The 20,872-nt window shown below is 39.1% G+C and overlaps 1 protein-coding gene and 1 long non-coding RNA gene across 4 annotated transcripts; both read left to right on the top strand.

The window, feature by feature from the left end:
• The first annotated feature begins 449 nt into the window (after positions 1-449).
• Positions 450-20,799, top strand: LOC138951837 (uncharacterized). The gene is made up of 4 exons (XM_070323396.1): positions 450-728; positions 9,949-10,053; positions 19,113-19,382; positions 20,511-20,799. Exons 1-4 carry the CDS (start codon positions 494-496, stop codon positions 20,651-20,653), a joined length of 753 nt encoding a protein of 250 aa, XP_070179497.1. The 5' UTR covers positions 450-493; the 3' UTR covers positions 20,654-20,799.
• LOC138952515 (uncharacterized) lies at positions 786-5,443 on the top strand. 3 transcript variants are annotated; one of them, XR_011451389.1, is made up of 6 exons: positions 786-1,256; positions 1,807-1,891; positions 2,053-2,122; positions 2,807-2,885; positions 3,889-3,969; positions 4,971-5,443. It is a non-coding gene; the product is annotated as an uncharacterized lncRNA (long non-coding RNA). The 3 variants fall into 3 exon arrangements; XR_011451387.1 differs by lacking the exon at positions 4,971-5,443 and having other exon boundaries at positions 3,889-4,134; XR_011451388.1 differs by lacking the exon at positions 4,971-5,443 and having other exon boundaries at positions 2,053-2,138; positions 3,889-4,134.
• Positions 20,800-20,872: the final 73 nt, after the last annotated feature.

Genomic DNA, 20,872 nt, shown 5'->3' with positions numbered 1-20,872 from the left:
CCCCCCCCCCCTCGTTGTGGGGGTCAGGGGGCAAAGCCCCCTGAAGCTGATGGGTAGGTCATATTCTGAGATAGAAAAATGGTCGCTCCTTGCATGAAACGGCATACAATAAGCAATAATAAAAAAAAATTAAATAAGTAAGGTACATGTTTAGGCTAGGGGGGGGGGGGTTGCGCAACCCCCATAACCCCCCCGGTAGTCCGGCCCTGCACACACACATAAACACACACGCGCGCGCGCACACACACACACCCACACACACCCACACACACACACACACACCGTTGTCAATATGTCAATATCATTGTAATTCAAGATTCAAAGTGTGTGCGTTGCAACAAAGTACGGTATTGTTAAAATATTCTCCTGACATCTTCCCACGAAAAAAGACACTTCATATTACACTAAGCGTGATCACAATGTGTTATCAGGTCAAACCCATTTCTACCTGGATCCATCTTTGCACGAAAGCGTGGTATATGACAGCCTGGCGATGTGCGCGAGAGATCCGAGCTCAACGCAACCTAAATACCCCAACTCCGCAGAATGGTCCATCTCTGTGCACAACACCAAATCTGATGACTTCGACCCAATGGATTGCTACTACGCTAACATTGTCTACGACATTGACATAGAAAGTAGCCCTTTCTGTCAATGGGACAGACTGACACTCGGCGCAAAGTCTGCGCCCGCAGAGATCTGTGGCGAACAGACGGGAGCCTTTTCGGGTGAGTATTTCTAACAAGGCAGCGGCTGGTTATGGTTTGCGTCAGGCCGGTTCCATTAAAGTGTAACTAAACAAGCAAAAAGGAAAAACATCGTTCAGCAACCTTTACACTTTGATATGAAGAAGGGCCTCATATACTGTCGAACTGCGAAAAAAAAATTTTTTTCTCTCACTCGAACACTGTTTGACGGACATGTGAAGTGCGCGCCAGGAACGACAATCTTCTTAGTTGACCTGATTAATGCCCTTAATTTTTTGTTCTGGTACTTTCAGTTCCGGCTGTTGTCATCAATCTACCAAAATAAAAGATCAAACGGAGTTTTCGATTTTTATTTCATGGTTCAGAAAAATATTGCTGATTTTCTGAAGTCAACCGTTTTAGCGAATCTTTCTTTGATTCTTAAAAGTCATTTCAGATTTTTGAAAAATAGTTAACGGTTAGTAATTACCAATATATCGTAAACAAACATATCGATAGGTTTTGGTAAGAAGACACAAGTGCGATGAATGTGGTACCAGTATTTTTGTGGTAAGTAAGGATGCATTTCTTTGCTGTAAGCACATTTACAATGCATATTTAATCTGTTTAGCAACATAAACGAAAGCATGGCACAGTGCCGCTTGTTTGTGGTCTATCTTTTCGCGGCAGATGCGTAACAATTAGGGTCTCAGTTGGAAAAAGCTGCTCGGAACCAGAGCAGATTTGGCTTGGGTTCTTTGAGTTTGAGTGTGAATGATCGTAGAGTGGCTTGACATTTTTAACGAATCATTACTGTAGCCTATTTGAAACCATCATCTGTTTCTGAATTTGTCATCAGTTATGATTGAGCAGTCTCATAGGAATCGTCCATAAAATGTTAAACCGAAAAAGGGCAGACGATTCTGAATCACACAGGCTGCTGTACAAAATCAGATCTAAAACGATATTTTGAACTGCGACGTCTGCGTAAATGCCCTGTAACAAAATACCTTGTCCTGGTCATGTGTATACACATCAGCTTCTATTGGGAAGATCAGTATTTTATATTAATCACAAATACAAGATTAGAAATAGTTCTGAAGATCGCCTTTGATTTCAGTTTCAGCGGCAAACTAGCAGATCTGTCCAAACCGGCATCGTTTCATGGTTGAAACTTGAATAATCCCAAATAGATCTGAGTGGGGGTAAGTTTTATAGTATTTCAATTTTTTACGGCAGTTTTATTTAAAGATAGTGTAGTGGATGTCTCTGGTGAAGACTACAGTTATATGAATTTTTTGTTGTAATATTAAAATGATTGTTCTTTATTTACACAATTGAATAATTTGTATTTATTTGTTTGCAGATGACGGCATACTGAGTGCTCCATTAACATACGCCTGCTGGCATTTTGTGTCTTTTCTGAAGACGTCGAGGCAAGCAGAAGTCACGGTCCTGGCCACACACACACAATGACATGAACAAGAAATGATATTTTTTCATGGGCATATCCAGTATTAAAACTTTATTACCATGCAAACGCAACGATTAGAATTTAGAGAAGGTCATCGGTCACACACACACACACACACTGGGCGGATCCGGAGGGGGGTTCCGGGGTTTCCGGACCACTTAGGAGCCGGCCTTTGTATTCTAAGTGACGATTTTGGAAAGAAGTTGGCAAATTAGTTTGCTCAGGTTGCGCCAGATCGATCAATTGTCCTTGTTGTGATTCAAATTTTTCTTTTTAATATATTTACTTTTTTGGAAGGTGTATTAGGGGATGTTTCTTTGCTCAGATTGATCCATTTTCCTTGTTTTTATCAACCTACATTTGTCGGACCCCCCCCCCAAGGAGGTTGAACGCTTCGCATTTTCAACTAAACGCTTCGCGTCGTCAAATTGTCCCTAAAAGAAATTTGGAAACTCCCCCTTAAAAATGATGTGATCCGCCCCTGCACACACACAAACACACACAAATAGAGAAGTAATAAATGGATACAGTTTTTCTTTATTTAAATTACAATCAGATGTGGTCGTAGAACAGGCACTGTAAACAAAACCTAGCATGATATACCACTTGTGTGATGTTTCGGTCAATATCTTTATTTTCCTTTCAGAAATACATTGGCGTTTTGAATGTCAAGGGAAGTGATACAAATGCTGCAGCGGGCTATCAAGAACGCGAAGGCAAACAAGGTAAATACCTACTTCTGACATTAGTTTACTTATTAACTCTTTCTATACTGGCCATTATCTCCCCAGTCTCTCCCCAGAAACTGGCCATTTGCATGGGTTTGCAAAAACATTCTCAAAAATAAACAAAACAAGATGCAGCCTTCAAACTCATAGGTTTTATTGTGAATATATTGCTAAAACATATGCCAAAGTTTGGTTTCATTGTTGTGAAAAAAAATAAAAATATGATGTCCAGAATTTATGGGTATATTTTACGCAATAAAAAGGGGGTATACATTTTGACTTAGAAGCATGTTTTCTTATGAAGGCTCTGTTTGCAACAAAACTGTTTCTGTTTACTTGTATGAAGATTGTGCTAACACAAAAACATAACAAATACCAACTGATTTTCCATTTGGTGGTCATGTAAGCATTGTGAACATGTCCGAAAAATCTGATCACACACCATGTGGTCGACATGCAGACCTGAACGGCCAGTGTATGGTGGCAGAGTTGGAAAATAGTTAAAGTCTTGATGCCAATCCTTCATCAAAAACCGAAGAAAATCGTCATTGTAATAAGTTTGCTTTATTCTAAATCAAACGACTAGGATAGATGACAGACGCAACCACAAACACATTCAATTCTATTTAAAACATAAACAATGCGCACGTTAACAAGCTGGCCATAACAATGTGCCCATCGTGCATGAAGTGTGGCTTTGGTCGGATCAGTAGCGGTGCTTTGTCTGCGATGCTAAACATGAAATTTTGTTAAAGCGACGATTTAGCAATGTTGTTGTTGCTGCTGCTGCTGTCTGTTCTTGTCACGACATCTCGCCATATAACAGTTTTTTCCCTCCTGATTCTGAGAAGAAGCTGTTTAATTGTGATATCAGGCCTAGGAACCCCTGATTTTCACTTGGAGCATTCTCAAAGAAACTTAGCGTATGTTAAGAAAAATGAGTGTACTCCACACTTTGTCTTTTGTTGTTCGTTGTCGTTGCATGTCTACCGTTCCACAGCCACCTACTATAAGTGCAAGTGTTAAATGACGTATTTCCACAAAAGACTGCTTGCAGAGAATCATGTGATGCCAATGACAGGTAAGGACATGTGGTAATACATACTACGTTTTGGAACCAGGGAAAATGCAGCACAAATTATTTATCAACCAAATTGATTGACTTGTGCACCATGACAAAAGTTTTCTTTGATCCATAAAAGGTCTTTTGCCAGAAAAATTGCTCTGAACATCAAGTACTCTGCAAGTTGTCACACATTTACATTATTGAAATAACAAGAAAACACACCAGTAACCAGGTTAGGTACGTTAATATCTATAATCAATATCTCGGCACGTTACTGCCTTCTTCGGGATGGTAAGCTGAACATTATTGAACAAAATAATCGGTTTAGATTGTATACTTTGATTCTTGAACGAAGAAGCAGAGGTACTGCATACAACTAGGACTGTAATATCAGCTTTTGCCTGAAACACACACACATACACTTATAAAATTAATGCAATGTCATTGTATGAAGCCAGAACAATCACTAACTTACATAGTTGGACACACAATTACCCATTACTGAACAATAAATCGAAGTCGGGTGGATTCAATGACTAAAGCAGTAAAGGCTTTGAAAAAACCCTCATCACAAAACATCCCCCCCCCCCCCAAAAAAAAAACCCAAAAAATGAAATAAAACAGGTTGTGTATATAGCGCAGTAAACACCATGCAGGTACAAGCAAAGATTTGACAGTGATGATCCTTGTTTTATATAGCACACATTTTCTAGTTTTAATCTCTCTCTCTCTCTCTCTCTCTCTCTCTCTCTCTCTCTCTCTCTCTCTCTCTCTCTCTCTCTCTCTCTCTCTCTGGAAAGTAATTTATTGACCTGTGGGTTATTTGCGTTTGTATACACATTGGTGATTCGTAAACTATGTTGAAAGAGATTGTCAAACAATATTATATGGGGTGTCTTAAAAAAAAAATGTATATCAACAAAATCTGTCATTATTATCAGGCACACGGTTTTAACAAAGCTATGTCACGGAATGCAACATAAGTGGCTTAAAAAGTCGTGTTTTTGTGTGTGCAGGATATTCGCTAGGACAGGACCTCAAGCTGAACCAGCACAACAGCGATGCATTCTTCCATGGCTTCCACTTTCACCTATAGCGGGCATTGCATACAGATAGTCCAAAGAGGGTTAGGGTTACCCTAACCCTCCTTTTTATATTTAGTCAAGTTTTGACTAAATATTTTAACATCGAGGGGGAATCGAAACGAGGGTCGTGGTGTATGTGCGTGTGTGTGTCTGTGTGTCTGTGTGTCTGTGTGTGTGTGTGTGTGTGTGTGTGTAGAGCGATTCAGACTAAACTACTGGACCGATCTTTATGAAATTTGACATGAGAGTTCCTGGGTATGAAATCCCCGAACGTTTTTTTCATTTTTTTGATAAATGTCTTTGATGACGTCATATCCGGCTTTTCGTGAAAGTTGAGGCGGCACTGTCACGCCCTCATTTTTCAACCAAATTGGTTGAAATTTTGGTCAAGTATTCTTCGACGAAGCCCGGGATTCGGTATTGCATTTCAGCTTGGTGGCTTAAAAATTAATTAATGACTTTGGTCATTAAAAATCGGAAAATTGTAAAAAAAAATAAAAATGTATAAAACGATCCAAATTTACGTTTATCTTATTCTCCATCATTTGCTGATTCCAAAAACATATAAATATGTTATATTCGGATTAAAAACAAGCTCTGAAAATTAAATATATAAAAATTATTATCAAAATTAAATTTTCCAAATCAATTTAAAAACACTTTCATCTTATTCCTTGTCGGTTCCTGATTCCAAAAACATATAGATATGATATGTTTAGATTAAAAACACGCTCAGAAAGTTAAAACAAAGAGAGGTACAGAAAAGCGTGCTATCCTTCTTAGCGCAACTACTACCCCGCTCTTCTTGTCAATTTCACTGCCTTTGCCATGAGCGGTGGACTGACGATGCTACGAGTATAAGGTCTTGCTGAAAAATGGCAGCTACTTGACTAAATATTGTATTTTCGCCTTACGCGACTTGTTAAAAATTCTTTAGACCAATTATCCCTCTGTTCCCATGTTAACCATGGAATAATTCTGGACAAATGCGAGGACGTTAGCTTTTTTTTTATTTTATTTTTTTATCATTGTACTTATCATTAAAACTTGTTTAGATTTCGATTCGTAAACCATTTACAGTAATCCTTTGTTTTTTTTAACTTTGTTCATCTTACCACAGTCACTTCGTTGTTTAGATTTATCATTAAATTTGTTACCATTATGCAGGAAAAATGTAGAATAAAACCAGGAGAGCTTTCGGTAGAAGATATTTCCTGTGTCAAAAGTTAATGCTTATTCTGATTGATGGGTGCTCCAAACTAAGTTATTTTGACTGCCTTATTCGAATTCATTTCCAAGACAGGGCTGAGAAGTGGAGAAGCTTAGGAGAGTATCGTAAAAATTGTCTGGGTGTTTATGCAAAACTTTCGAATATGTCAGATTTTACTTTAGAGATTTTAAAGACTGTTAACTGACAGAAATGCTATAACTTCTACACCAATTGACTGGATAACTTCATATTCAGCATACTTAAACTAGATTTTATGCATATGCAGTTCACAAAGTGGCAAATTTGTAGGTTAAATTATCTAACTTTTGCATCGCTTTCGTGTCTGAGGATTGCCCTGAACCTAGCTGTAACTGCATGCTTTCTTCAGGTCATCGATAGCCTGGAGGTTGAAGGGGATGTTTTTACATTACTCAGACATTCAAAATAATCAAAAAGGTAAAAGCCTGAAGGGTTTAAATTAGGTAAAAATGGCTACCGGTCAATGTCAAAACTCGTTCTGTTTAGTCGACCCCCGAATTTGGAGAAAAAAAATTAAAATTGCACAAAAGTCAGACCATTCAATTTACAAAATTGCCACTTACTGGAAAGGCAGAACATAAACTGAAGTTAATGAATACCATATATAAAATAATTGGTTCAACAGATGCAGAAGTAATTTGCATGGTTGTGGGTGTCCTTTTTAGGGGGGTCAACCCTGTAGAAGAGACGATTTTCTTTAATTATCAATCCGTAATATATTGTTTGTTATGCATACAAGATTAAGATTGACAAATACTTCAAGACTCCTCATTGATCTTAAGAAATGTTGTGGTTTTTTTTTTGTTACTGACTGATTCACTTTCTAAGTTTCTATTCACTTTACTCTACATAAGTCACGACAAGAAAAGCAAGGGAGGTAATTTCTTCGGAAGAGGTAATTCTCTCCCCTCAGAACGATTGTTGTAGTTTGTTTGATTTTGTTCCCTTCCAATAAGTATTATTTAAAATAGATCTTTACATCTTGATGTGAAAGGCGCAGTACCCCCCTCCCCCCAGGATGTTAAATTCCAGGTTGTGTCCATGTAAAATCCTGATCCTAGTCAAGATCCGAGTTGGTTTTTCATGCAACTGTGCCTCTTTATGCCACTCAAGTAGACATACTTTGCAATCCATAATTGCACGAAACTAAGTACAGGAAATACGTTGTTGTCGTGTTTTTAATATTACATAATGAAATAAAAAATGTCACAACTGGTTTCGTGTTGGGCTTTCTCTCTCTGTCTGAATCTCATAATTACTTCCTTCTGAGGCCTGAAATGTGTTGCAGGCATTGTTCAGCTTACATTTATTGTTACAATTTTTGTGGATATGTTATTAGTGTGTCTGTGTTTCTATCATTCGTTATCAGTGTGGTTTAAAAAAAAAAAGCACACGTCAAAGTAATTTGCCCTTCATCATTATCAAAACATGCAGATACAGGTAATAAATATTTGTGATACTTTAAACAAATACAATGTTTGTTTGTTGCGTCTTTTATTTTTTTCAGAGCAAACACACATTGTATTTGTTCAAACGTGTATATTCTGCACTTTCTAATACCCTGCATGGATCTCCAAATCAAGAATAATGAAAAGTCGTCTAATAGCCCTGCAGCACTCACACGAACATGATAGAAGCTTGCATGCATGCACCCAGGCTCGCTGTCTTCGGCTAAAAGAGCTTACCGTTGGATCTTCGCTCAGACAAATGTAGCTGTCTTGTCCACTTTGCTCCTGTCGCATAGATCTGCAATGTGCAACATCATCTTTGATTAATAAGTCTGAGGCACAGACAAACACACACGCGCGCACATTTGCGAGAGAATGCACGTCAGTCTATTCAATCAAACAGTATAAAAACATACCACAGACGTGGTGGTGGAAACTGGACATTCGCCGTATAACAAACTCAAGAGATTCATTTGTGTGTGTATGTTTAATCAAAAGTTCATCTTGGGCACATTCAGTCTGTATTGTAACAGGACCCATCCCGTAAAAACTTCGAACAGATCTATTAAATTCTGAAATCCTTGACAAGTTTTTTTCCAATCATCTGTATCTGACCGAAGTAAAAAATAAAAAAAATCAGCCAGTACACGCATCTACCCCCTCACACGACAATACATGTGGCGAAAAAAGGAATCGAGAGGGGGGGAACAAGGAATAAATTAGATCCAGAAATAATTCCACTTCATCATTCCAAAATTCAAGTGTGAAGTGATCGGATACTGTGGTAAAGATACGTGCTTAATATCACAACTGAAAATACAAGCCCTAGGGTTTTAAATCAAGGAAACAATTAAAGTTAAGGAAAGATCAACAGAAATGTCGAGAACATGTAAAATATTGTACTTACAATCCGTTTCAGCATGCTCTTCCAATAATAATCTCCCAGTCAGCCTCGTGCTTACGACTTCGACAGGATGTTGCCTCTCACGCTGAGCCAGTACATTAGTTAGATCCAATTCATTTACATTGCTACCTTGCCCAATTTATGGCTATTTCTGTTGGTAACATCACACATGTGGCAAGCAGTGCTTGTTGCCGACTCTGCTGGGACAGGCAGCAGACGAGTTTATTTAGGAACCAAATTCTGATTGGTTAAAACATAAAACCGGAACTCAAAGTACCACTTGTTCTTTGGAAGTATCAAATCAAGAACAGATAAGCAGGTAAATCTGAAATGGGTTCAACACTTTTAAAAAATCGTAGTAAATCAGAAAACACAGTAAACGTTGGAAAAATCGTCCAGTATCGCTTCTACAGGTCTATACTTGGACAAAACATAAAGCAATTCAGTAAAGCTGACACTTCAAAATGTCTGTTTAGTTACACTTTAAGGTCTCTTATCTACAATATGTCAGAAATACAGAGAATTTTGATTTGCACGAGCGATTTCTTCAGTTATGGATTTTCTATGTAATATGCATTTAAAGCTAGATCTGCGAAATGTTACAGAAGATTAGGATTCAATGACTTCCAGACACGAGAAAACCCTCTTTGACCCGAGTCGAATTTCAAGGTCAATGAGAAAGGAGGAGGAGAGAAAATTAAAATTTGATGAATGTTGAATGTTTTTATAAGTTAAGGCATTGAAACTTTACACACGTTCTGGGTTAGGCCCGAGACCATAGTCTCTGGTTAGGCTACGTCTAAACACGAGTAAATTGTATGGTCATATTGGTCCGGTTAACAAAATGAGATATACACGAACAAATTCTTGAACGTTTTTGAAGCTATAACATAGACATTTCACAGACTTTCATGTTTTAATCAATTCCCAACAAAGTGAAAAGTCTAGTTAATACGAATTATTAGATTCAAAGGTCACCAAACGATGGAGTTTGAGTCACAACACATTTTTTTTTATTTCAGTCAAGTATTGATGTATGTATGTGAGTGAGTGTGTGTGTGTGTGTGTGTGTGTGCGTGTGTGGTGTGCGTGTGTGTGTTGTGTGGGTGTGAGTGTGTGTGTGTGTGTGTGTATGTGTGTGTGTGTGTGTGTGTGTGTGTGCGTGTGTGTGTGTGTAGGTGTGCGCGTGTGTATATTGTGTGTGTGAGTTTGTGTGTGTGTGTGTGTGTGTGTGTGTGTGTGTGTGTGTGTGTGAGGTCCTCCTGCGTGAATTCTTCTTACAGACGTACTATGCTCTTTTGTCACCAGCGCGAATGATGGGGTACAGAGAAATGTACAGAATTACATTTTCCTCAGACAGCATCATCAACAAACGAGGATTTTGGCTGAACATCTCCTTGAGTTTGTCCCCTGGTAAGTGTGTCCGTAATTTTGTCCGTCGAACTAAAGCAAATGAAACTCTCGGTATGTGTGTGTGTGTGTGTGTGTGTGTGTGTGTGTGTGTGTGTGTGTGTGTGTGTGTGTGTGTGTGTGTGTGTGTGTGTGTGTGTGTGTGTGTGTGTGTGTGTGACTTCTTTGTCGTTGCCATTGGTTATTTGCTTGTTTGTTCTTTTTAAAGATATGATAAGGCAACAAAAAAATAGGTGTGGTTACGGTAACATAGCCAAAAAAAATAGGGTGGGAAGGTAGGCAATCACTTTTTAGTTGTTTTACTTTTTTTTCTAATGTGTACAAACTAAACCTACTTGACAGGGAAATAAGTGTGCGACTCGGGCGCTTACGCTTTCATTGCGTTTTCTGCACTCGTTTTCTTGGTTTTTGTGTTGTTTTTTTGACAAATGTAACAAAAAGTTATAGGGTCGGCCCCTAAAAATAAAGTAGGTCGGGTTACTGTAACCACACCTATTTTTTTGTGGCCTAAACACAGGGAAGTTAGTGCTCTAAATGCATACGACAAGTGTAATAGAGTAAGTGAGAGTATGCAGAACCAGCCTCCTGGCTCCTCAGAGGATAACAAGCATTGAAATGAACAAACAACTTTCATGCTCAGTTTTAGTCTATTGCTTAATTTTTGTTTTGTTTTTTGATTTGGGAAGGGGTTCAAGCGACGGTTTGTTTTCCTGTCAGAAATTTGTCTGCACTGACTGTAGTTCACCCTTCTGGTCTTTTGTGTATGTATGCCTACACAACCAGCACAATGTCGCGCATCACTGTCGGCGTCAGTCTCTCGCTATCTCTTTCTCTCTATGTTCATTATTATGGGAGCCAGGAGGCTCCCATTTATACGGATAGTTTCGAGTTTTGATAGTTTTGACCATGGGCAGCGCCATTTTGTTGTGAAGTACGTCATCATTGTGTACACAGGAAGTTGTGAAATCCGTCACCCTATGGTAGGTGTGAAGGCAAAATTGGTTATCACTGAGTTTGGGTAACACAGGAAGTTGTGAAATACGTCACCCTATGGGAGGGGTGACGGCAAAATTGTTCAACAAAAACATCATTGGTCGAACTGTGCAGGGTCAACCGCAACAAACTCAAAACCATTCATACCTTCCTGTATTGGAGTGACTTATATACCGACCTTTTTATTTCTTATTTTCAGCACAGGTGTAGAAAAAATCATGAACCAAAATGTTATTTATTCTCTAATGTAACATTTGTTTTACAAATGTGACCATGGTCTTTCAAACATACAGTGACATTAAACATTGTTATGTTAAGAAAATTTAAAAAAATTAAAAAGCTTTTGTGCACAAATCAGAAAATACATTGTACATTTTACCTACAGGCCAAACAGTGTCTCTGGCGGCAAGTTCAACTGATTTATATTTTTAGATCCGTGGCAAGTTGTTAAGAACAGGCGCTTGCATTTGGATGTGTTTACTGATAGGTTTGGTTGTGATCAATCAGAATGATGTGGGAATAAAAATGTATGCCAGTTTGGTATGATGACATGTAATTCACATAATTATGCTGAAATGTAATATTATACATGATATAATATTATTATGGCTGTTGCCATGACCATGAACCCCAAGAAAGGTTTAATGTTATGTAAAATCAAAATACCATAATCAAGCACCTATTAATCTGGTCCACGGCGCAACCGTTCTCACGAGATCAGTTACATTTTTGTTCTCTCTCTCTCTCTCTCTCTGTCTGTATGTATGTCTTTGTCTCCCTCTGAGTCTCTCCGCTTCTGTCTTTCCGCTATGTCTGTCTCTGTCTATGTGTGTGTGTGTCTCTCTCTCTCTCTCTCTCTCTCTCTGTCTCTCTCTCTCTCTCGCTTTCTCTCTCTCAGTGACTCTTGGCACACAGGTCAAAGCAGAGGTTAACTTGAGTGCACGTGTACCTAGCAGGAGGGGGTGAGGGCGGTGAACATGTCACGGTCTCAAAGCAGAGGTTAACTTGAGTGCACGTGTCCCTAGCAGGAGGGGGAGGGGGGTGATTTCTTGAATTAGCTTGTTTGCCGTTGTCATGAAAACAGTTACTTTGGGGTTTTTTCTTTTTTTCCTCCAAATTTTTGCATTTTCACAACAGGTTTTTCTGTTTCATCTCTCATACACGGTGTCAATTGGAGAAAAAACAAGTCGCGTAAGGCGAAAACACAGAATGAAACTGAACGCAATGCAATTTTTCAGCAAGACCGTATACTCGCAGCATCGTCAGTCCACCGCTCATGGCAAAGGCAGTGAAATTGACAAGAAGAGCGGGGTAGTAGTTGCGCTGAGAAGGATAGCACGCCTTTCTGTACCTCTCTTCGTTTTAACTTTCTGAGCGTGTTTTTAATCCAAACATATCATATATGTTTTTGGAATCAGGAACCGACAAGGAATAAGATGAAAGTGTTTTTAAATTGATTTCGAAAGTTTAATTTTGCTAATAATTTTTATATTTTTAATTTTCAGAGCTTGTTTTTAATCCAAATATAACATGTTTTTGAAATCAGAAAATGATGGAGAATAAGATGAACGTAAATTTGGATCGTTTTATAAAAAATTTTTTTTTTTACAATTTTCAGATTTTTAATGACCAAAGTCATTAATTAATTTGTAAGCCACCAAGCTGAAATGCAATACCGAAGTCCGGGCTTTGTCGAAGATTACTTGACCAAAATGTCAACCAATTTGGTTGAAAAATGAGAGCGTGACAGTGCCGCCTCAACTTTCACGAAAAGCCGGATATGACGTCATCAAAGACATTTATCAAAAAAACGAAAAAAACGTCTGGGGATATCATACCCAGGAACTCTCATGTCAAATTTCATAAAGATCGGTTCAGTAGTTTAGTCTGAATCGCTCTACACACACACACAGACAGACAGACAGACAGACAGACAGACACACACACACACACACACACACACACACACACACACACACACACACACACACACACACACACACATACACCACGACCCTCGTCTCGATTCTCCCCTCTACGTTAAAACATTTAGTCAAAACTTGAACAAATGTGAAAACGGAACAAAGCAGAAGTAACTCATCTCGTGAGAACGGTAGTGCACTAGGTTTGGGAAAAAACACGACAGTACCTTAGGCACGTTTCATGATATTGAGGATTGCAGTTTCCCCCTCACACACAATATTCCAAAATAATAAATAGTCAAACAGGGACCAAAAAACAGTTTGCACCAAGAGTTCAACTTTTTATCTATCCAAAACAGTAAAAAAAATTATATGAACATTCGTATTTCCAAGATGATTGGCGTTCCAAGACGCTATATCCTAAAACCCCCAAAACATGCTTTTACAACTTTAGTGCATAATAACTGCCCAAAGGTGCTGTTTAAAGCAACCATTGATAATAATTTTTAACATACTCCTTGAACACATTAAGAAAAATGGTTAACTTGCAAATAAAGGGACAGCATTGATCAGAACAATGGTAAGATAAAGGACGCTACTTATATTTTGTACATTTTTATATTTAGTCAAGTTTTGACTAAATATTTTAACATCGAGGGGGAATCGAAACGAGGGTCGTGGTGTATGTGCGTGTGTCTGTGTGTGTGTCTGTGTGTGTGTGTAGAGCGATTCAGACAAAACTACTGGACCGATCTTTATGAAATTTGACATGAGAGTTCCTGGGTATGAAATCCCCGAACGTTTTTTTTATTTTTTCGATAAATGTCTTTGATGACGTCATATCCGGCTTTTCGTGAAAGTTGAGGCGGCACTGTCACGCCCTCATTTTTCAACCAAATTGGTTCAAATTTTGGTCACGTAATCTTCGACGAAGCCCGGGGTTCGGTATTGCATTTCAGCTTGGTGGCTTAAAAATTAATTAATGACTTTGGTCATTAAAAATCGGAAAATTGTAAAAAAAAATAAAAATTTATAAAACGATCCAAATTTACGTTTATCTTATTCTCCATCATTTGCTGATTCCAAAAACATATAAATATGTTATATTCGGATTAAAAACAAGCTCTGAAAATTAAATATATAAAAATTATTATCAAAATTAAATTGTCGAAATCAATTTAAAAACCCTTTCATCTTATTTCTTGTCGGTTCCTGATTCCAAAAACATATAGATATGATATGTTTGGATTAAAAACACGCTCAGAAAGTTAAAACAAAGAGAGGTACAGAAAAGCGTGCTATCCTTCTTAGCGCAACTACTACCCCGCTCTTCTTGTCAATTTCACTGCCTTTGCCATGAGCGGTGGCCTGACGATGCTACGAGTAAAATGGCATTGCGTTTCATTCTGTGAGTTCGACAGCTACTTGACTAAATATTGTATTTTCGCCTTACGCGACTTGTTTATCTTTATCGTTTCCTGTAGACCTCAGAAGTTCTAGCCAGCTTAAGAAATCATTCTAAAATCGAAAAACAAACATCTATACATTTTGTACGCAGAGTAGATTGATATTTGACACAGTCACACAGACATACGTGGGCTATGGGGCAACCCTACCCCCTAAATTTGAAAACGGGGTCAATTTCTTAACTGCATGCATTCAGCAAAACAATCCCTAAAAAAATGTTTTTTCACAAATGAACTTATGACTTTAGAAAAGCATTCAAAAATGCATGTATACAACGCTTTTTCTTTGGTCCCAATTCAAGGGGGTGTGCTATTCTCAGGTAACACTGTGAACGCTCAAATGAGACTTGGTCACATGTCAAAAAAAGTAATCCCCCCTGTTGTTCATGGTTGGTTGGTGGGATTTTTTTTATCTGAGCCATTGGCAAGCATGAAATGTCATCAACATTAGGAAAGACATAGTATCTCCCATTGTCTTTTGCGCGCAAACACTTCACACAGATCTCCTCTCGATCTGGCCCATCGGGGAAATGGGTTGACTTGGGGATGATCACCGCCCTGTATCTCTCCACCTTTCCATCCATGCTGACAAAGTCAGCGGTCACAAAGTCCCCAACTTGAATGTCTCACTGTGGGACAAAGAACCTGGTTTTCACGACTGGTACCACATGGTTGGCTGACCACGCGGCATCCAGTGGCGTGTTGTGGGTAGACGTCCATTGGACATAAATTGGGAAGGACGTCGCTGGATCATCTGGTTTGCATACTTTGTTCATGTACAACATTTAGTCAAGCTGTCGAACTAACAGAATGAAACTGAACTCACTGCATTTTTACAGCAACAGCGTATACTCGTAGCATCGTCAGTCCACCGCTCGATGCAAAGGCAGTGAAATTGACAAGAAGAGCGGGGTAGTAGTTGCGCTGAGAAGGATCGATAGCACGCTTTTCTTTATCTCTATTCTTTTTAACTTTCTGAGCGTGTTTTTAATCCAAACATATCACATCTATATGTTTTTTGGAATCAGGAACCCACAAGGAATAAGATGAAATTGTTTTTAAATCGATTTCGGAAATTTTGTTTTAATAATAATTTATATATTCTTAATTTTCAGAGCTTGTTTTTAATCCGAATATAACATATTTATATGTTTTTGGAATCAGAAAATGATGAAGAATAAGATGAATGTAAATTTGTATCGTTTTAGAAACAAATTATTTTTTTTTACAATTTTCAGGTTTTCAATGACCAAAGTTATTAATTAATTTTTAAGCCACCAAATTGAAATGCAATACCGAAGTCCGGCCTTCGTCAGAGATTGCTTGGCCAAAATTTCAATCAATTTGATTGAAAAATGAGGGTGTGACAGTGCCGCCTCAACTTTTACAAAAAACCGGATATGACGTCATCAAAGGTATTTATCGAAAAAAAAAAAATATCCGGGGATATCATTCCCAGGAACTCTCATGTCAAATGTCATAAAGATCGGTCCAGTAGTTTGGTCTGAATCGCTCTACACACACACATACACACGCACAGACAGACACACACACATACACCACGACCCTCGTCTTGATTCCCCCTCTACGTTAAAACATTTAGTCAAAACTTGACTAAATGTAAAAATTAAAAAAAATAAATAAAAAAATGGGATAGCGGCGAAACGGGATTGCGCCAAAATGGGATGCGGTAGTAAGATGACGCTTGGCTTGTGAAATGTCGCCAAAATGGGACGGCGGCAAAACGGGATTGCACGTAAATGGGATATTGCGCGAATTATAAACGAAGGAGTAGGCCCTAAGTTTCTCGTACGAGATGTTTACTGGGAGTAAATATTTGGGGAGCAAAATTTAGTTCCTTGTGGAGTTCTTTTTTCGTACAAGATTTTTACTGGAAGTTTACTCCGGAGTCAATTTTTCGTGGAGTAAAAATTTCGTGTTACACCGGTTCATGACCGTTGTGGTAACGAGCGCACATTGCTGTCTCCATATTGTGTTCCAACGAATCGAAAGTACGATCGCCAAGCCCTTCTGTCATTGAAGGCAACGTTCGATATTTGCGTCTGTCAGCGTCGCCAACGTTCGACAAATTGTACTACTGTTACTCACAAACTTTCAATTTACACAATGAAATGCCAATAACATGCAAACACAACAATGGGAGACGAAGGGAAAACCTACTAGCGATTGAAATTATGCAAACGAACTCACAAATCCCTCACTTTCCGAATGCAAATGCTGCAAATCCGTATGCGTGCGTCGCTGTGTCGAACGTTGGGTTGACGAACGTTGCTGACAGACGCAACAAAACTTGATCAAAAGGCACTAAAAACGATTAAATGTTTTACTTACTGGGTATCGCATTCCTCTTTTTCTTCCTGCAGACGATATGAAGCGGTTGAAACGTCGTTTCCGATGAAAGGCTCGGTTATTTCCGTTAAAAACGAAGTTTGCCGAACGTGTGATTCAGTCTACAGACACCGGTCGGATCACAACAAAAATGTTCATTCTTTGCGATTTTGTGATACTGTTGATGATACACCTGCTTTCCAGTGAAGAACATCAATAAAATGATGTTCACAAGCAAGAATAACAGACAAAAGCACGCGATGTGTAAAATTAGGCTTTGCTTTGCAAACAAAGCACGTGTTTTTTTTACTGACAGACACTTTCGGTGGCGATTGAAAATTTTTCCAGAAACGGTTTTATGCTCCCATTTGATATTTTTTCCCTATTTTATCTAGTCAGAGACTAACCTTGTGTATTAATTGAATTAATAACCCCATTATCATAAGTTTTGTGTGATATTTCGTGTCTGCTTGAATCACACTTTGAGATGGGGTCATGTGACAGAAGGAAATGGTGTCTGTCAGGATTCACACGTTCGCTTCGAAAAACTCGCTCAAATAATTGCTCAAACACAAACATTTTAGCTTTTATTTATTTTTTTGTATTGCAAATACCATATTTACTCATGCCAAGCAGAAAAAATGATGAAAATCAACACAGTAAGCAAGTAATTTGAAGGCAAAGTTTACACACATCAAAGAGCCTGATTACCGTGAAACCTGCCCTTATCTCTTTCAACTCGTATGGGGCCCTTCAACATGTGACAGACTGACAAATGCACCGAACCCATTTTGGCTCTTCGAGAGAATTTTTCCCTGAAAACCTTTTCAGTGCCTCACGGTCAGCTCAGGGTCAGTGTCATGAGAGCCGGCCATGCCGAAAGGGATATAAGACCGTTTTCAGCGGATTTTCACACTGCTAAAACCTGATTTTCTTGCAGTTGCTTTGTCTGCAATGCCTTAGAACTCTACAAATAGTTAAGTGTTCCGCGTTTGTGTTGTAATTTGCAAATAAACATCGTACATAGTAAAGTTAATCGACTTTGCTACAATTTGTAAAAACTAGGGCATTACCTGATACAAATTTTTTTTTTTTTATATAAATCCCATGCTGTTTTTAAATACAGCGTTTTGCTATTCACTTCAATATCAATCAATCAATATGAGGCTTATATCGCGCGTATTCCGTGGGTACAGTTCTAAGCGCAGGGGTTTATTTTTTTATTTTTTTTATCTTTATTTTATGCAATTTATATCGAGCACATATTCAAGGCGCAGGGATTTATTTATGCCGTGTGAGATGGAAATTTTTTTACACAATACATCACGCATTCACATCGGCCAGCAGATCGCAGCCATTTCGGCGCATATCCTACTTTTCACGGCCTATTATTCCAAGTCACACGGGTATTTTGGTGGACATTTTTTTCTATGCCTGTACAATTTTGCCAGGAAAAACCCTTTTTTCAATCGTGGGAACTTTATCGTGCACACCCCCAATGTAGTGTACACGACGGGACCTCGGTTTTTCGTCTCATCCGAAAGACTAGCACTTGAATATAATAGTAAATAACAATCAAGAAGTAACGAAGTCTTTTAATCACAATTTCCGAGATATTTACACTTTTCATGTTGTTTCAATTCACACCACAAAACATACACTTCGCCTTTTGCTGTTCAGTCTCAAGTCTAAATATTAATATAAATCGTAACTAATTTTCTTCACACCATCATAGACATAATGTTGCCTCACATGTTCTTTGTGCGATCGTTGTCTTTAACAATGTCTTTCCAAAAACAAAACTCAAAGACCACACAAGCTATTGCAACCTACTCTATCTCTCGTCTCTCTTCCTGGGTACAATGGTACCTAAGACTTACATTCAAATGCTTACATTTCCATGCTACCCACATTGTCAAAATACCAATAATTATTCAAAACAAATGTTAACTACTACCTAATTTCATTTCAGACCCACACCCATTAGTATACACACATTTCACATTTAAACCATTAGTCGGCTCCCTGTCGATATTTATCGACTAAGTTCCTTGTCTATACTGACAAGTGTGTGTGTGTGTGTGTGTGTGTGTGTGTGTGTGTGTGTGTGTGTGTGTGTGTGTGTGTGTGTGTATGTGTGCGTGTTTGTGTGTGTGTGTTTTTGTGTGTGTGTGTGTGTGTGTCTGTGTGTGTGTGGGTGTGCGTGCGTGCGCGCGCGCGTGCGTGTGTACGTACGTCTGTGTGTGTGTGTGTGTGTGTGTGTGTGTGTGTGTGTGTGTGTGTGTGTGTGTGTGTGTGTGTGTGTGTGTGTGTGTGTTTGTTTAATGTGCAGACTTCGACTATGACGTGAAACCCCAGTACAATGAGTCTGTAAATAGCTTCAACTCTACCTACGTCGCCCCTTCTAGTTACAGCTACCGTGGCTACACCTTTAACATCGACTACTCGCCATCCAGCTCTAGTTATGACAACTATTGGTCTAGTAATGATTACGGGTATAGTTCAAGCTACGACAACTGGAACAGTTATGACCAAGGGTATAGCACGGACTACTACGGACCCCCTGGTGGCTACAATGGCGGAAACGGTGGAATATCGAGCGGTAAGATTTTCTCTTTTCAATCATTTCCTCTTGGACAATTTAAAATTGCGAAACGACTCGAGTCAGGCAATATATTGTAATCTGTGTAATGACCATCAACGTCACAAAGCGAAACGTGTGTTGCTTGTATGGTAACATTTTATTGATTGTGGTTATTTTATTGTGATATTCAACATGTACGATGGATTTCATTAAGAATATAGGGGAAGGGCCCCAAATATGGACCTGCCCCTTATCTGGACCACCTACTGTTCTGACAAACTAACAGTGCTAGAGCGCTCAAAACAATTTCATTCGCTGCATTTACCCTCTCTGGACAACTTGCACATTTCAAATGAGTTGCAGAAGCACAAAACCACAATACACTCCTGGCCGTGTTAACTCTAAATGTGACGCTTAAAATAGAATAGTTTCTGTTCACAGACAAAGCAGTTTAACACACAAATATTGCTATACATGAAAGTTAAGACTGCATTAGTTACATTTTAGAAGTGTGGCCCCCGCCTTTGTAGCGTAAAACAAAATAATAGCAAAATCTTAAAGTATGTGTGCGCCCCCTGATATATTGTTTTAACCACTGTCGGCCAGTGATCACCTTTGATGCTTTGTGAAGCCATCGCTAACAGGACTGATGGAGCCATTCAACTGGGGGGCCAGTAGCTCAGCTGGTAGAGCACTGGACTTGTGATCCTAGGGTCGCAGGTTTGAATCCGGGCAGAGGATACGGGTCAACTTTATGTGCAGACTCAGAGACGGTATTCCTGTTCCAACCCCCGTGTGTCACCACTGTGGCACGTAAAAGACCTCGGTCATTCTGCAGGTGGCTGATTACACCTTAACATACACCTGCGTAGCGCGACTCTGTTGCTGCTAGCTTTCCACTCTGTGGAAGCGACCCGAATTTCCCAGCGATGGGTTGGTTGGTTGGTTGGTTGGTTGGTTGGTTGGTTGGTTGGTTGGTTGGTTGGTTACTATTGTTTATTGTCTCTTCAGCATTTTAACACTATTCGAGACTGATGCAAGTGTGTTTCCTTGTTCAGTTCACAAGGTAACTTCCTTGCTTAAAACTATTGACAATGACAATACAGTAATGAAAATGAAAAATAACTGAGCTGTAACTGCTTGCAGGGGAAGAGAGAGCGAGCCTCTTGCAGTCACTGAAGACAGAGCTACGCGAGCTGGAGGACGCCGTGAAGGAAACCCAGGAGAGTCTGGCCGACCTAGAGCAGAACTACCACAACGCCAACAACAATCCCAACATCAATTTCTAGCTGTGCACGACACCTCACGCAAAACGGCCCCAGTCGCACGTGTCAGAATCCATTCGACAACAACGACGGCAGCAGAAACAAGCAGCGTCATAGCCACAAGTTTAGCATGTTTACGATAAAGGCAATCAAAACACCCCCCCCCCCCCTCCCCCCCCCCAAAAAAAAAAAGAAGTTTTGATCGAACAATCAAAACATGTACAAAAAGGCCAGAGCTCCCAA

Source organism: Littorina saxatilis, linkage group LG17, assembly GCF_037325665.1.
Source record: "Littorina saxatilis isolate snail1 linkage group LG17, US_GU_Lsax_2.0, whole genome shotgun sequence".
In the NCBI taxonomy this organism is placed as follows: Eukaryota; Metazoa; Mollusca; class Gastropoda; order Littorinimorpha; family Littorinidae; genus Littorina; species Littorina saxatilis.
Note: the sequence above shows the minus strand (reverse complement) of the source record. Positions and strands in the feature narration are given on the sequence as shown.